Source organism: Aethina tumida, chromosome 1 (assembly GCF_024364675.1).
Source record: "Aethina tumida isolate Nest 87 chromosome 1, icAetTumi1.1, whole genome shotgun sequence".
In the NCBI taxonomy this organism is placed as follows: Eukaryota; Metazoa; Arthropoda; class Insecta; order Coleoptera; family Nitidulidae; genus Aethina; species Aethina tumida.
Window position 1 is genome coordinate 50,670,792 of NC_065435.1, and position 17,435 is coordinate 50,688,226.

At 32.2% G+C, this 17,435-nt stretch overlaps 1 protein-coding gene across 1 annotated transcript in view; it reads left to right on the top strand.

The window, feature by feature from the left end:
* LOC109594967 (neural cell adhesion molecule 2) overlaps positions 1–16,211 on the top strand; it is a 65,953-nt gene extending 49,742 nt beyond the window's left edge. Inside the window, exons 11-14 of the mRNA XM_049961501.1 lie at positions 330–500; positions 1,751–1,957; positions 5,878–6,183; positions 14,889–16,211. Of these exons, the coding sequence (XP_049817458.1) occupies positions 330–500; positions 1,751–1,957; positions 5,878–6,183; positions 14,889–14,944 (740 nt within the window). The 3' untranslated portion in view covers positions 14,945–16,211. The remainder of the gene's footprint in view (positions 1–329; positions 501–1,750; positions 1,958–5,877; positions 6,184–14,888) is intronic.
* Positions 16,212–17,435: the final 1,224 nt, after the last annotated feature.

Consider the following 17,435-nt stretch of genomic DNA (forward strand, 5'->3'; position numbering starts at 1 on the left):
TCTGATGTGATGATCCACTTTGAAACACATAAATATGTATGTATTTTGTCCAATTCAGTTTGGAAACTGTGAGCATTTCTCAAGTCATAGTTGTTTTTAATCTCCGCATCCTTCGTCATCCAAGTCTTAAGAAAAAAACTATATTTGTTTCCATTGATATTAAAATCCCCCAACACGTTCATGCATAATGCAACATATAAACATTTTATAAGTTTGGCTCGTTTTTTTTTGTGCGCGTCGGTCTTAAGAGAACATTCCGAATATTTATTTAGATTGCGGCACGACGAAAGTTGTCCTGAAACACTGAAAGTTTTCCGTTGACTTTTCAGCGGCGCCGGAATCTCCGAAGAACTGTATGCTGCGAAACGCGTCACATGGAGGTCTCGAAGTGTCCTGCATCGCCGGCAAAGACGGCGGATTGCACCAAAGTTTTGTGCTGGAAGTTAGCGACATTTCCATACCCACACTTCCACCTGGGATAACCACGCTCAGCGATCAAGGTTGGTATTAAATCTCTGCGAGTGTACGTGGTGTGCAATTCAATTTCCTAATTGTTTTCGAGCGAAATTCGTGACGGAGTTCGCTCGCTGTCGACTAATATACTAATAGTGTTACCAACAAACGCAACGCATGAACTTTGTTTGGCCGTAATTTCAAGTAAATAGTTTAAATTAAGGGACAAGGGTGAACGTATTATTCCTAAAGCATTTATGGTTTTAAAGTAACAATTTCAATTATATAATTGTCTTAGTGTGAGTCAAATCAAGTTAGTGAATTTTCTCAGAAGGTTTAAAATAAATCATTTAAGTTTCAACTTTTTAGAACGTTAAAAAAATTTTCAATTATGGAACTGTCCTATAATGAGACAATATTCACAACATTTTTGGTTGGTTATTTTAGTGATCTGTCTTGTGAGTTTAAAAATAAATTGTTCAAATCATACCGAACATTTAAAAAATATAAAACTGAAAAGCTTCATATAAAATAAATTTGTCCTAAAATGGGTCAATACTCAACACTAGAAGTCAATTTAATGACGTGTCCTATAAGTTTCAAAATAAATTATTCAAGTTGCAACATAACCATTAAAAAAATAGACTATTGATGTTTTATATAAGGTAAAAGAAAATAACAATTTCAATTATAGATTTGTATTATAATCAGTCAATATTCAATACTTGAATCATTTTAATGACTTTTCCCACAAGTTTTAAAAATAAATAAGAAAAAAAAATTATGGCCTAGAATGGGTATTAATACTTGAAGTCATTTTGTGACCTATCCCATAAAGTTTAAAAATAAAATGTTCAAGTAGCAACTTAAAAATTAAAAAAAAAGGAAAACATTTTAATAAGCTTTCCTGTAAGTTTTAAAATACATTATTCAAGTAGCAACTAAGTCTGTATTCAACAGTTGAATCATTGACGTTGACTTTTGGCTTACCTCAAAACTGAAAAGAAAAATTTTATAAGAACAAAAAAAAAAAAATCTTTTTTCTTCATTAAATATTCGAATATTTTAGATAATCAAATTTAATTATAATTTATAAAAATAAAATTAATAAATATTGAATCTGAATTTAATAACGATTTTCTTTAATCATTTAATTGTTTAAATTTAACCTAGTTAAAGATAAAACCAAACGGACGTAACTAATCCAATGTAGGTACAACAGCAATAACTCAATAATATTGACCAACCACCCCGACAGCTTACTACAGCCCCCAGTGTCTAGTCCCGAAAATTTCAGGCGAAAAATCGGGTCCCATGTACCGGGTGCTAGGCGAGCGTCCGGTTTTCCGTCTTCACAGTCTTGAATCCGGCCGACAGTACCACGTGGTCGTGTACGCGGAGAACGCCAAGGGCCGTAGCGACCCACCCGTCGTGCTGCCCAACCTCCGGGTCGAAGGAACGGGTGGTCCCGGAGTCCCATCGGAGGAGCCACTCCAGGAGAGCGGTGAGTAGTTCCCGTGAGAGCGGGCCCCTTATTTAATTAACGGAAGACGGTGACAATAACGCGGGGTCGCGCTCTGCATGTCTAGCAGTGCGGAGATCGTTTTAAAGAGAATTGCACAGGTTAGAGACTCACTTCGTGACCGTGTAAGATCTGGGGAACGAACCGGTATGACTGCAGGTTTTAGTTAGTTTTGTAATAAAACTCTACTGTTACAACAAAATAACGGTTCAGAAGTAGGACACGAGTACAACTTCGTAAGGGTTATAACCTTGCGATGTATTTACATGTAACCTTGCATACCTGTCTCCGCTATTTTAAAAGGAACACTTGTTACGCTTCACAAAGTTCTTCATCGTTAGTTATTAAGATTAGACTATCTGTTTGAACATTTATATTAAAACGTATCTAAAACGTAGTTAATTAAATCAAATCACTAATAAATTAATACAAAATAATCTATTTATTAAACCTAAAATCCCATTTTTTTATATTACAAATTAGCGTTAAGTAGTAAAGTAACCTAAATTGGTGAATAAATGAGAAGCAAATAAAATAACATAGAGTGTGGCATAAATTACGAAACGCTTAGAGTGCGGTACAAATTGGGGATTGAAAAACAACAGTCTCCCCATTCTGCCGTTTTTTCACAAATACACATTAGAACGATCTCAGTCGAAATAATTTGATTACATTAATTTCGTATTCTCTTATCCTCTTCATTTCATATACAATTTCGTTATGTTCACATTCCCAGGGGCATCGGGTGACATTATAGTATTAAAAAACATAAAAACGGAAAGTTGTCTGGAAAATTTTGACAGTGACAGTAAATTAGTGTGCTTGGGTCGACTAAAAAGATTTTTCCTGCTTCGCTTATTTACTGAAATATTAAATTAAATCTTTGTTGGCTGATATCGTTTCTTTGATAATTTCGTAAAACTTTTCACCAAACTTGCCAACTTTCCGTTATGTTTGCTGCCGTTGATGAAATGGAAAATATTGTATTGTTGATTAGAAATTAATTAGAAAAGTGTGGAAAGGAAAAATTAATCTGACACCGATTTGCAGCTTATAAAATAACTTTCTGCTTACTTACTGAAGGATCAAAACTATTTGTCAAGTGTGGAAAATTTATTCTGTAACAATTTTGGGAGATCGAAATGCGAAGCATTCGGGCACATAAAAACAGGAAGCGGACTGTTTTATCAATTCAAAGCAAATGCCTGAAATTTCTCACATGGAAAGAACTTTATGGGTGTCTCACGATCACACTAAATTCTGAGGTACCTACTATACCTAAGGCAACTATTACTGCTAAGAATTTACTTAAAAAATAATTTTCCTAATTTGTTCCTTAACTATTTATTAAAATTTAAATAATAATTGATGTTTGTTGAAGCTCTTACTATTAAATACATGAAAAAGCAAATAATCAACCCCTTTACATTCGTACATGTATTAAGACATTTTATTACTATATTTTCATAAATCTATTTAGGTAACCGTTGTAGTATTTTTACTTTTTAATTAGTGTTTGACAATAAGTGTAAGAAAATAATGAATAAAAATTACAGTCAGTTATAAAATGGCATGTTCAATTAGATCTGTATAAACTTATTATTTTAAAATTTTTCATAAATTTAAATTCACCGTTATGACTGTTATCATTTTAAAATTGTAAACAAACAAAAATATTTAAAAACAACTATTAACAGTGTGAAATCAGATTTTAAAAGTTAGTTCATTTCATATTTTACATAAACAAATAGTTTATAGTAATGTTTTTGTTTCAATTGCAATAAATAGTACATACCTACCTCACAAAAGCTTCAATTTGAAGTTTTGACCATTGAAGCAAATGTCAGTTGTGAATTATTTATTGTGTTGTAAGCTACATGTTAAAATGCATTGCATTAAATATAGCACTAAAACAAATTAATAATAAAAGGCACCACTAGAAAACATAGTCGCTGAAAATATAACTGAAAAATTAGGTTTGACAGGCAGAAATATTATAGAACTTGAAACTAATCGGAAGCGATCTTTTCAAGCATTGTTTTATAAATATTGGCTAGCTCTGGCTTAATCATCGTCTACACGTATTTTTGTTTAAATTATGTTAGTTCTATATTAAAAAAAAATAGATATGGGATTACAAATGTTTATATATCTTGTAGAACATTTTTCTTATACATTGTATAACATCACTTGACAAAATAGTGGAAATAGATGATGCACTCGATAATCCGTGGTTTATGGGAAACATCAAAGTTCACTTACGAAATATTTATACACGTCACGAATCGCCGGCAAACAAAATATTAGCAATTTTTCCATTTATTTATCAAAATACGTTCGTTCCCCGACGTCGGGGTGCAATGAAAAATAACTCGTGTCCCCAGCAATTTTCCCCGTTGCACATAAAACACGAGTTTGCAAATAGAACACGGCCGGTCATGTGTACACATTGTCATGACAAGACAATTACGACGTCGTATAATAAATTGCTCCTTCGTACGTACAACAATAAAGCATTTTTTGTCCATGAATGTTATTGTTCGGAAAACCTTCGAGATCCGTCTTAATTACCGTCTTCGTCCTGCAACAGTTTGGTCATTAGTCGTGGGCGGTGGGAGAGGATGTTGCACGCATTGCATGTCGGATGATGTTCGGCTCGACTTGAAATAATTGGATTGAACCGATGGACTTAATTGTATTACCACTGCTTATTACAGTTCCGGGTCAGATTAACTTTATTGGCCATCGATATTATAAAATGGATGTTCACATGCAAAGAGTAATCGGAGCACCGCTCTCTATTAACTACGTTTGCCACTAAGTAATTGTCCAATATACGGATACTGAGGAAAATTGCGATTTCTTGAAATTTCTACATGTAATATACACGAGCAAATTGTATTATTCGAATTGTCCGGTTTTACATTGTAAGAATTTATTTCACAAAGTAATTGGATTATTAATTAAACGGATATTTAATTCAAATTAAATGTAAATGCAATAAAATTCATCACTATTTAATTTAATTACAATTTAAATTGCGACTATTATTTTAATTAAAATTAAAATGTTACAAACATTAATTCACGCTATTTAATTGGCAATATATTGAAAATTAATACACTGTTATTATCTACATTAATTTTAATAAAATACCATGAAATAAAAGAATCTATAAATATTTTTACTGAATTTGATTAAAAATCATAAATGATAATGTTAAAATTAAAGAATTAAATACATATATCAGTACATACAGTAGTGGTATAGATATTTAGTTTAATTTTTTTAATAATTAATATATAATATTGTTGAAAAATAAAAAAAGTACAAAATAGATGAGAAATCGCTTTTTTGATGCGGGAATGCAAATTTCCGAATTTTAAGAAAATAATGTTTATGTTAAATATAACAATAGAATATTGTTATATATTATAAGAAATATTTCAAACACTTTAATATTACAAGACTAGCTCAAAGCTTTTATGTTTGTAAGAAAATGTCTTTTTGATCCAAATTGACTTAATGTAAATAATATTACCTATTCATAAATATTGATAACATAACCAATCCATTAGGAACGTTGTACACAGTAGTTTTTGTGATTAACTACCAACACAAACGTTTTATTTAAAATGTCAATCAATCAAATTAATTGCTATTATAGAGGTATATTTATAGTGGAAGATTATTTAGTTCCGTCAGTCAAACAATCTCACAAAAAGGGAAGTTTGAGTCGACCCACATCTAATCAAAAAAAAAAAACTTCCAATTTCTTTCTAATGCCCCTTACTTCGAAACTGTGTCACACTGCTCAGACCGGCTTCCGCACTTTTTTCATCCACAAATCCCAGCCAGTAGTATTTGTGAACGAACAACAGAGTGACAAATGTGTTTTGCAGAATCCGGCGGCGATAAACCGGAGGAATCCGGCTCTGGTTCTAGCAGAAGGGGCCTAACCCTAATAATAATCGGTCTGACCGCTGCGGCGGTACTTCTCATAGTGGGAATAGTGGTCGCCGCCGCAGTCGTAGCTTGTAGGAAGCCTCCAGCGACGGTCAGAAGGCGTCCGAGGAACACCAGGAAACCTCCGGACGACGGCGAACTTTCCGAGGCGGGGTTCGGCGAGGATTTCCATAGGCGCAGCGCCCAATACAGGATGAGCATGTACGGGGAGGCCGAGGAACGGATATCTAGGCTAATTGAAGGCGAGTATTCCGCAAACTTAGTTTTCAGCATGGTACAAGGAGACATGGTTTTCAGGACCCAAATACTAATGTAAAATGGTTATGCGAAATTATAATGTTAATTTGCTTCCATTTAACCTCTCCTCATTAACAACATTATTTTAGGTACACAGTGGGTATTTTAATTTCTATACGTGTATTTTATTAATCCTTTTCAGAAGAATTCTCAGTCGACTTAGAGGAAAAAAAAATTATTTTTTATTCAGCCCAGCTCCACAATTATTTTATATTAGATTTCAACTTTAACCCAAGTTTGTTTAATTAATGCTATTCATTGTACCTACTCCATAGTTTGATCCAAGATAATTGCCTTTATTTCCTTTCTTGTAACTACCACAAATTACTCTACTTTTTAATTTTCCTTCGACTTAAAATTAAATACAGTCTGCATTATTTCCTTTTGTCACGAAGCTTAACTGGCGAAATTGTAATTAATTATCACATTCAGTGTTCGTAATTTGAACTGTTCAACACGTTAAAAATTATATATATTTAACATTCTTAATTTAAAATAAACGATATAAATATTAATATTAATAAAAGTTTTAAATGTACCTAATTTTCAACCTTTAATAATAATAATAATAATAATTTCTTATGATTTGTTTTATCCTTAATCGATGAAATAAAATAAAAATTAATGTTTATACATTCAGCGGCTGCGAATATATATTTTTGAATCCATTTATTCAAATCGTAGAAAAATTTGGACTGCATTAGCGATTGAAGCAATAATTTGGACTATATGTAAAATGTCTCAATTGAATGGCACCGTAATCGCAACGATATCGTCGACTTCGGAGTGGAATATAATGATATTGCGTTTACCTAATGACCTTTGATTCGCCGATAGGGATTCTATTTCGGAAAACACAAGAAGCTGAACATGCAAACAATAAAACACAGTGGCGAACTCGATTTCCACTTAGTTTTTATCGAGGGTTAATAAGAGGAAAGTTTCCAATACGAAAATGTATCGTTTTTCTCGTTTCTCTCTTTCGGCAAGAAAAATTTTCTACAAATATGTACATTTGTAATTTATAAACAGAAAACAATGTGTCCATTTCGTTAACATAGTTGTGTGTATTTGAAATATAGAACAATTTCTCATAAACGATTGTATTATGCCACTTCTTTGATATTTAAATCGACTGAACACATTGTATAAATTTCATTAAATTTACAAAGCGTTATGCTTTATAAAGGATGCTTAACAGTTTATTAAATCTACACCCTTGATGTGGTATTTTCTCTCCAACAATGTAATTTTCAAATTAAAATTGTGAGAACATTTACGATTTCTGATTCGACAATACTTTTTTAATGTAATGCCACTGTGCACAGGTACTATATATGTTACTATATACACGGGGATAAATAATGAAATTACTGGTTTTCCCCAGCGCCACCTTAAATTAGATCACGAACGCACCCTTATCAGATAAGCATTACTTTCTTATAACTAGGCATTTAGAAAGTGTTGTAAATTCATATCCTCTGAATTGGAAATTACAGCCCTGATTCTAGGGTGGGCCAGACTCGTATCAGATCCCGACGTACATATGCTATTTTATGACTTATTTTCGGATCGGACATGTTTAAGGTGAAAATTATGCTAAGAATTGTGAGTGGTTTGCAACAACTAAGAAAATTGGCTTCGAAAAAAAGGGGGAAACCTCTATTATAGCTTATTTCGTTTTCCATGAATTTCCCATTACTTAAAAGGGAAATTTCTATTATTTTTGTTGTAATTTTAACAGAGTAGTTGATATTTAATAATTAAACATAATTTTTAAAGAAGATTTCACGAAATGCTACATTTACTGAAAGCATAATTTGAAACAACATAATGTCACAACATTACGAGCTCACAAAATAGTGTTACAAAAAAAAACGTTCATCTTGAGTGAAATTACCAACGTGCATTTGACATATTTAAGAAGATCTCATATCCGTAGTAGACGATTTAATCCAATTTAAAACACTATAAAGTATTGTGTTTTCCATTTTATCTGGTACATTTAACTGTTGCGGAGATGATGGGAAAAGAGATGATAAGATTAGCAGGTCGTGCTTTTCTGGAACGGCTGCTTAAAATACATGGGGAATTTAAAATGCATAGGTGACTGATACACCGTAACAGAATTCCCTTGATTGTCCCTTTATGATTCGAAAAGTTCAAAATTATCATAGTTACGGCGAAGTTTAATGGTTTTACATTTAGAAAGAAAATTAGCTGCATGGTATTTTGAATTTGCGTCACGCATTTTTAGTGTTTTCATTATTAAAGGAAGATACAAATAAAAGTAGTAGTTGTTTGGAAGTGTGACCCAAAGAAGTAGAATAGACGGTTAAACGTTTCCTATTCCGTGTAATTAACGTCGCTTCATTTGGTCTAAGTCGACGGAGAACTAGATCGTGGACTCTAAGAAATTCCTGATAGTATTTTATCTCCTTTTGTTGGATTTTAACACTTTAAAAGAGCGAGCTTAACTGCCATGGTTTTCATTATTAATCACACATCCTTTATCCTTTGTATTCTTTCGTCATTGTTCTAGGATTATCTGATTAGTTTCATTGTACTTTTAACTGATCGGTACAAGAAATTTTATTTATAACAAATCTCTGCTGATATTTTATCTCCCTTTCTGCTAGTTTTTCCACTCAAGAACAGGCAACTGAACTGCAATGAACACTTATAGTAATTAACACGATGTCATTACAAGGATCTGTGTCACGTAATTAGTCCGTGTGATCAACTCAAATCATCTATATTTTTCCAATGAAGTATTTATGACAGATTTGAAATACTTATTGACCCAGATATGTATCGCATAAAATTTTCACGTTGCTGCGATGAAGGATATCCTTCAATCGCTTTGTATAATGGCAATATTATGCCTCGTATTACGCCAGATATACATCGCAGCAATCCGTACCCGTTTTGTATACGCTGAACCAATTAAATTTTATTCGTGTCATGCTTCGAGTATTTAATTTATGATCCCGTATTAAACTTAACGTCCTTTTTTATGCGGGAATTGCAGCGCTTTCAGCCCGAACACCTGTGATTTTTTTGTACTGACACATGATATTTAGATTAATTAACTTTATTGCTCTAAAATTGAAGAGTGACTTTTTAAAAGTTTCATTTATTTTGCCAACTGGATTTATCGGAATTTCTGTATATGTTTGCATATGTATTCACGTAATCCAGCTAATCTATAAAAATTATTATTCTAAATAAAAATACAGGTCAGGATTATATCTTATGTACAGTAGAGGCCACAATTAAGCAACTTATTAAAATATATTAGAAATATAACGCATTCTTACAGTATAAGAACAAAATTAAAGCGACTTTCATAAATATTAAGTAAAACGTTTAAAAACTAAATTATAAAACATTTATTTAGGCCCGGTACTTTATTTCTCTTAGTTCATTTTTCATTTCCTCATATGTTTCACGTTTAGTAGGAGAGAAACTGTTTTTATTCAATTATTTCTAAAAACAAAAAAAAATGTACACGACAAACTTAAAGCGACTCAACTATTTTTCAGTCGTATTTATATCTTTCTTACATGAATATTGTGTTTACATTAAAATTATTGTCTAATGATCAATATTTGTTGGCGGATTTAAAAAATAAAATTATTGTGGTCTCTAATTTAGAAATATCGCAAAAAATTTTATAAATGAACTGTTTCTTGCATCGAAACAAGTGGTATCAAAAACAGTTTCGAGTTCATGGAAGTGTGGAGAACCGAAAACGAGGTGGGCGAAACAGAAAAATCTCCTGAGCATTAGATCGTCGCATAAAAATGCTTATTAGAAATAATCTGGATGTCCGCAACTCAAATTTTAACAGATTTAAGAGATAAATCAATTATTTCGAGAACAATTCAGCGTCGGTTAGAGAAGGCAGGGCGGCCAGGAAGACGTCCAGCAAAAAAACCTTGTATTTCAGAGAAGAATCTGAAGACTTCTTTTCCCTCATAGATATCGGAACTGAACAGCAGGAGATTGGAAAAAAGTACGAATTCAAGTTTAATATTTGGCGGTGGATAGTTATGTTATATGTTACCTCAACAATTAAGCATGGAAGTCGCAGTGTTATGGTGTGGGGTTGTTTTTCCGTTTACGGTAGGGACCCGTCTCATGTATCGTAACATATTAGAAGATTTCATGCTACCCTGTTGTGAATCGGAAATGCCATTAAAATTTATATTTCAGCATGACAATGACCCCAAACACACTGCCAAGTTTGTTAAAGAATGGTTTGTTCAACCAAAAATCAATGTCTTAAAGTGGCCAGCTTAATCTCCTGAGAATTTCCAGTCTAATCTGGTATATGACAAAAAGATGTGAGAATGTTACAGCCAGTATATATATTGTTTAGTATTTAAACAAATGGAAAGCCGCTCTAAATTTGTCCGATACTGTATATTATTCCATTCTTAATAAACCACCGAAAACCTATTAGATAAGTGTCAAATATGCAGATAATAATATGTATACTCAAACTTTTATTTCTCAGACTCAGACGTCTGAATACTTCAAAAGTTGCTCTGCACATGAGTCATAGTGTATATAAGAATAAAATAGAATAAATTTCACTGTTAAAAATTGAGCCTTTGTAATCTTAGCCTTTGAAAAGTTAAGAAATATTTTGAGTAGTTGTGAAAAGAGCAGTCACAACAGCCAAGAACTGAAGAACGATCGAGTAAATAAACATCGGGGGGCTACCTACCTGTTACGGCAAGTGAAGTTTTTGATGTTGAAGGAAACGGCGAATAAAACACGTAGCGGAACATCGGCGACTTCTTTAGTAAACCGCAGGCGAACTGCAGCGTATTCGGAATTAGCGGGATACAAAGCTGCACAAGCCGAGTGGATTCCTTCGATAAGGCCGAAAGATTTACCCTCGATCCATTCTGGTATAAAACGTGGCCTTTCATTTGCTCCGCCGGCATCGCTTAAAGATCGTTTGATTTACCGACCGAATACGTAAATGCGAAACACATTCCTTCCATAAAAAATTACTCCGATCCAACTATTCATCAGGTAATAGGAGCATTCATAAACGGTAGTCTTTTATTTTCACTGTCTTTTTAATTCGACGAACGAAATATTGTTCGTATTTCGATTATTCGATTTAATCTGGGGGACTCCTTACTTTCTGAGTTATTTGCCGTATGTCAAATCTTAGTCCGAAGATGAACGTAATGGGAACTGAAATTTTGTTCATTAATCTTCACCTCAATTGCTTTGCTGGTAATCCATTTTGTAATAAGCCAAAAGGACTGTATTAATATTATAACATTATGTAAATACTAAAATCAAAATGTGCTCCAATTATTTACTACCCTAACATTTTAACGGAATTATACCCGAAGGCGGCAGCTTTGAAAAGAAATCGAATTAAAAGTTAGACAAATTAAAATCAAACCGAATAGACCAAGAACGGGACCGCAAATTAAAATTAAATTTCGGGAACATTTTTGCAACGAATTTAATTAATAAATTCCAACTTTGTGTTGTAACACTGTACCAACACGAAATTCGTAGCACACGCTTTTGTATTTTAATTAGGAAGTTAATTTTACGTTGTTGATATTTTGCGAAACTTAATTACAGATTACTGCGGACAAATATTTGAATTCCGGTGTTTAATAGACGTCTGTGCTGATTTCGGAAACCGCGCCAGATTTTTTCGCATTTTGAAACAGCCAACAACCTCAATCACAATTGACGGTTTTTGACCGAAAAATCTAATTAATGCACTCAGAAGTTCTCGCTAGAATTTAATTTTCTAATATGAGACGATCCGCATGTCCACAAAAATAAAATCATATTAACGATGGAGAAAACTAATTATTCTGAAGTTACTAATGATTAATAAGAATTCATGAAACAATACTTCTATTTTATAACGTCACTAAAAATGTATGAAATAACATTTTTTATAGAACAAATCAGAATGAAATTAATAAAAAATAGTAAATGGGTGATTCATTAGGTAAATTTATCCGGTACATCCACAAAATTTTGAATAATTTTCTACTTCTAGTATTTCAGACGATGTGACCTGTTAGTTGCGGTCGATTTGTCATGACACGCCCCATATACATGTACAATTACCTTAATTATCGAATGCAGCAATGTATATAATTTTGCACTGCGCTGTCTGTGCATTATTTTACAAATGAATAAATTTCTGCACAAGGTACAAATTACACGTGTGTTCATTCCAGGCACAGATAAATTATTCTACGACAAATTAATATATAATAGATGAATATTAAATTAGTATAAATAATATTATTTAAAACAAAATATGGGTTTTATGTATAAAGCGAACAATTTTGTAATAAAAATTTAAATAAAGCCAGGTATGGCAATGAAGTTCGACGTGTCCAATAAAGTTATTAGGAAATCCCGTGCAAAGCACAAGAATTTATTTTTGATCAATATTCGCATTGTATTATTTCATACATTATACATAATGTCGTATGTATAAAACATGAGCCGAAATATATGACTTTTATTCAAATAAAAATAATAAGTTCGGAATAAGAGCACTTGAGTGGAGGGCGAATAAAATTTCCATTTCTCTAGTAAATTGCGTACAGGGTTCACAAATCGTGGGAAGTAGACAGAACCATCTAAACAAACCATACGTCTTGTTCCTGGAACGTGTTTGATTCCTCGGGGATGGGAGCCAGTTTCTGTTTTCCCAGTCTCATGGGCTGCTCGGCCCTAAATAATTTCGAGACCGTGGTCGTATTTTTAATTAAAATAATAGCCCGTTTAAAGGTTTCCTGAAAAATTAATCGTCCCTCCTCCAAGGAAAATCTCAAACTCCGACCGTAAATGTAAGTACATTTTTAAAAAGTGACTGCGACTGTACTGCGTATTTTAACCTTTTTTTTTGTGATGCTAAAAAGTTAAAATTATTATTATTCATTATGTAGTTTTTTTAATTACATAAAATTACATAAAAAAGTCTAAAAATTAGTCTAATACAATAGTGGCCATAATTATAGCAACTTAATATGTTAAAAATATGTACCATACTACTTGAATTAATTTATTGTTTTGTATATTATTGTTATGTGTACTGTGGTTAAACTAATTTTATTCTTTAAAAAATTGTTTACTTTTTATTTATTTAACTGACAAACATTTTAGTTTATGGTATTTCATTTCTCTCAATGAATTTATATATATTATTTACAGCAGTCTTTTGCTTTTTATATTATTTAATGAATTTTATCTTTCTTTGCTTTCTTAAGTAAAAAATAAAAAAAAATGTTTCTCACATTCAGTTCCATGTCTATAATTGTGCTTTCTACATTCTACAACAATTATAATTTTGAATTATAAATTTATATATTCTGAATTATCACTTATAATTTCTGTTTCACCAATTACATTTTTATTTAGAAAATAAAAATTCAAGAACATATAAAAGATAATAAAAATTCTGGTTGTGGCAATCAAATGAACACGTTTTTTATTCTCCCTCACTTTCAGCCATATAAGTTGCATCGCAGTTATACATTTACATAGTTGAAACATGAAGAAAATAATAATTCAAGAACATAAAAAATAATAGAAATCTTAGTATTGGTGATCAAATAAATACTCTTTAAAAATTGTTAATAAAACGTATTGAAATTTAAAAATTTGTCCAATTTATAATCATTAATTTTACTATTTCTTTATAACCATTATTAACGGTGAATAAAATAATTTGTTTTATTTTATTAGCAATCAGCTTGAAGTAATTAATGAAGTGATTAAATTTATTAAGTTGGTGGTAAGTTTGGGCGAGCATAAAGCCGGTGCAACTAATCACGAGTTGGTTACTTATCAGGTGAGGTCAGTATGGGGTCAAGTGCCGATCCCTGAGGTACATTCAGCTGCGGTTTCCCAACTAAATTAATACTCTGTCGAATTTAACGGACAAAGGCGTCGAATGTGCAGTGCACGTATGCAAATAAGCGCCTTTAACAGTTTAATAGTTGTGTGTGTGTTTGCATGGGGGGGCGCATTGTATGCAGGTCTCGCGATTTGCCTCGGCATTAAAGGATGCTGACGCGCCGGCAGCGGTTATGGCCACGTGTGTGCGATTCCGGCTTCGGGACCGGCGGCATTTAGTTTCCTGATTACGTTTCGAATAACCGGCAGCCAGTCAGGAATACAAAATCTTTGGGTGCGACACGGACCCACGTCCACGCCATCATTTAATTACCGGAAATTTTGCCGATGCGCTTTTGTCGATACCGTGCCCAATTTTTGCCCGTCACTGCTGTGCCGATTTACACGGTTTTATTCACGGAACGATATGACAATTAGTATGAAAAAGGTAAAATTGTCAGCCTAAATTCCAATTGTTAACCATATTCGTATGTATTATCATATCCCACTGTGATATGTGCCATTGTTGGCCATAACCAGGACACACATTCCCATTAACATGAAATCTAAAGCCCCATTATGCCCAATTTACAACGAGACAAATATCCTATCAATTTGAACAATTTCAACACTTGTTTGTCATAACGCAATTTGTTATAACACCCTTGTGGCATTTAAGAAATAACAATGAAAATGAGTACCTACTAGAGTTTTGATATTTATACATTTTTTTTTGTTTCAGGCCCCGACTTGATACTTGCTCCAGTCAGCTTTTCCCCCCAAAGCTCCGATTACTAAAATTCATCTGTACAACAAAGAGACAAACAAAATGTGTTCATAGTTTTATCTACACCATAGTACAATTTAACAAAAAATAGATGTTACTCTTCAAAAAAGATAAACAGTATTATTTATGTAAAATACGTAAAACCGCACAATTTAGATATAATTTCATAGTTTCAGCCGACCATTTTTGGCCTCCACTGTCACTCGCTGGGCCCGACAAAATGCGCAATAATTAATTAACTCATCATTCTGTTCAATTCAAACATTGGTTCGCGATCAACTCGCGAACCGTGGTGTACATTTAATTAGGTCTTGCGAAAATATGTTTGAAAACTGCGACAAAGCATTATTAAAACTTTAATAAACCAGCATTTGAATGTGTTCCGTTGCACATTAGTTGTAAAACAGTAGTCGTCTCTAAAATCCCGCAGCATATGAAGTTAAGGCCCGAAGGCCCTTTTCGACGGGCATATTTTCGCAACGATTGTTCGCAGCTTTCATACGACTTCTCACTGTATTGTTTGTGTTTTTGTCTTATAAGTTTCGTCTTTTTCGCATTACTTTTTTTTTTCATCTCTTGTCTCCTTTCTAATATTTTCCTTGTATGACTCTTTTTCGAGTTCTCTTGGTTAAAGCGCGTAATATTAGTCCTCGGTTGTGCATGATAGCCACAAGTATTGATTGTATATAGAAGTTTTAGTTTTTGTGACGGTTAATTTTAAAACTTATGTAATTATTTTATTTTACTAGGAATATCTACAATCTACATTTAGGTTACACTAGTTTATAGGATACGTGTATACTGCAGTTGTTGCTGTTAAATTATTATTTGTTTTTAAACCAATATGACTATTAATCGAACTCTCTAAATGTTATAGCATTACAAATATTCCTCGTCAAAAAGTTTTGCTAAAATTTACAATTCTTTTATTTAGAAGTGATATGATGATTATTTTAGTTTTATTTACACTTAGCTATTATGTTATATTCATACTATGTACCTCTGATATATCCAAAAAATGTATATTTACATTTTCCCAATTTCTAGTTTGTTTTGAAATACCACTTAATTATAAAGTGCCATCTAGACTAGTATAATACGTGATAATACCAAACCATAATGTATATAATATTTAGTACTTTTGTTTCTGTATATACAAAAAATGTTTTATTTTTATTATATACAACAGTTTCGCTGTAAATTAGGCTTGATTTATCTTAGACATAGTAAGTAATATTTATTTTTTGTATCATCAGTTATAAGTAACATAAATAAAAATTGTATCTTTTGGTCTCAGGAATTAACAAAATAAATATCTCGTAACAAAATTGTTTGTTTAATTTTTTATAAAGAAAATGACGCACCCCTTATTAGTTTTTGTATGTATTCCTTAATTTATTTTTTGCTTTTATAAAGGATACGGAACGTTGGCGATCGAATACAATCAAAAATAAAGATTTCAGGAAAACAAACCGAACGCGTGCATTTAATAATATTTTTGTTTATATTATAATTCGCCGAAACTCTGTTTATTTTTCAAACAAAAGAGAATTTCGCTTTAAAAGCAAACATAATTTGTTGACAATATTGCGTGAATATGCAAACAGATGGAATCGAAAACATAACAAATAAGGGTAACAATATATGAACCATTTTTAATTAAAAACTGTCGCAACTGATGACGAATTAATTATATTTAATCGTTTGGTACTAAACTGGAAATAAAGGCAAAAGAAATAAATACATTTACATTTTTGCTGTGGTTAATATTTGATGGTAACCTGAGGTGTTAAAACCTATTATATTGTACGAATCTGTTACATTCTATTACGTTAGTTGAAAAGTCTATCTTTTCCAGTTACATGGATATAACAAAGAAGTTTATGAAAGTATTTACGAATTAAATGCATATAAATGTTAAATTGGTAATTCACATGCACGTTCACAAAAGTGGCTCAAAAACTAGCTGGCTTTTTTACGCAAGTGGCTTTTGTTGTGCAGGTGACTACAAAGTGTACGGTAAAATGTTGCAAACGGTTTTGGTGAAAAAGCGACGATAATACAAAAGCAAATAAATACAATTAGTGCTACAATAAAATACAATTTATGCTTTACGTTATTAAAGTAACAGCGGTCCATGGGACTGTGTGCTGTCGGAAAGCCTCGGCCGTCTTTTGTAAGAGGATTCTGTTAATTAAAAATTTAGTCCAATGAACTGTTCGCTTTTAATGCCGCGACGGGATTATGCATGTGTGTATGTGTTTCGATGTAAATATTTTAAATCTTTGGTTGTGCTTTGGTATATTTTATAGAGCAGTGTTGAATTTCTTTACTGATTATAAGAATTGTTTTGAGCTGAACTTGTCTTATTAACTATTAATATTGACTTAATTATAATAAATCGACTGCATATAAATCCAATGTGCGCATCCACCATTTTTTAAACTTTTGCACATCCGCCAGTTTAAAAATTTTAGTGCATCCACCATTTTTTTTAAAAAA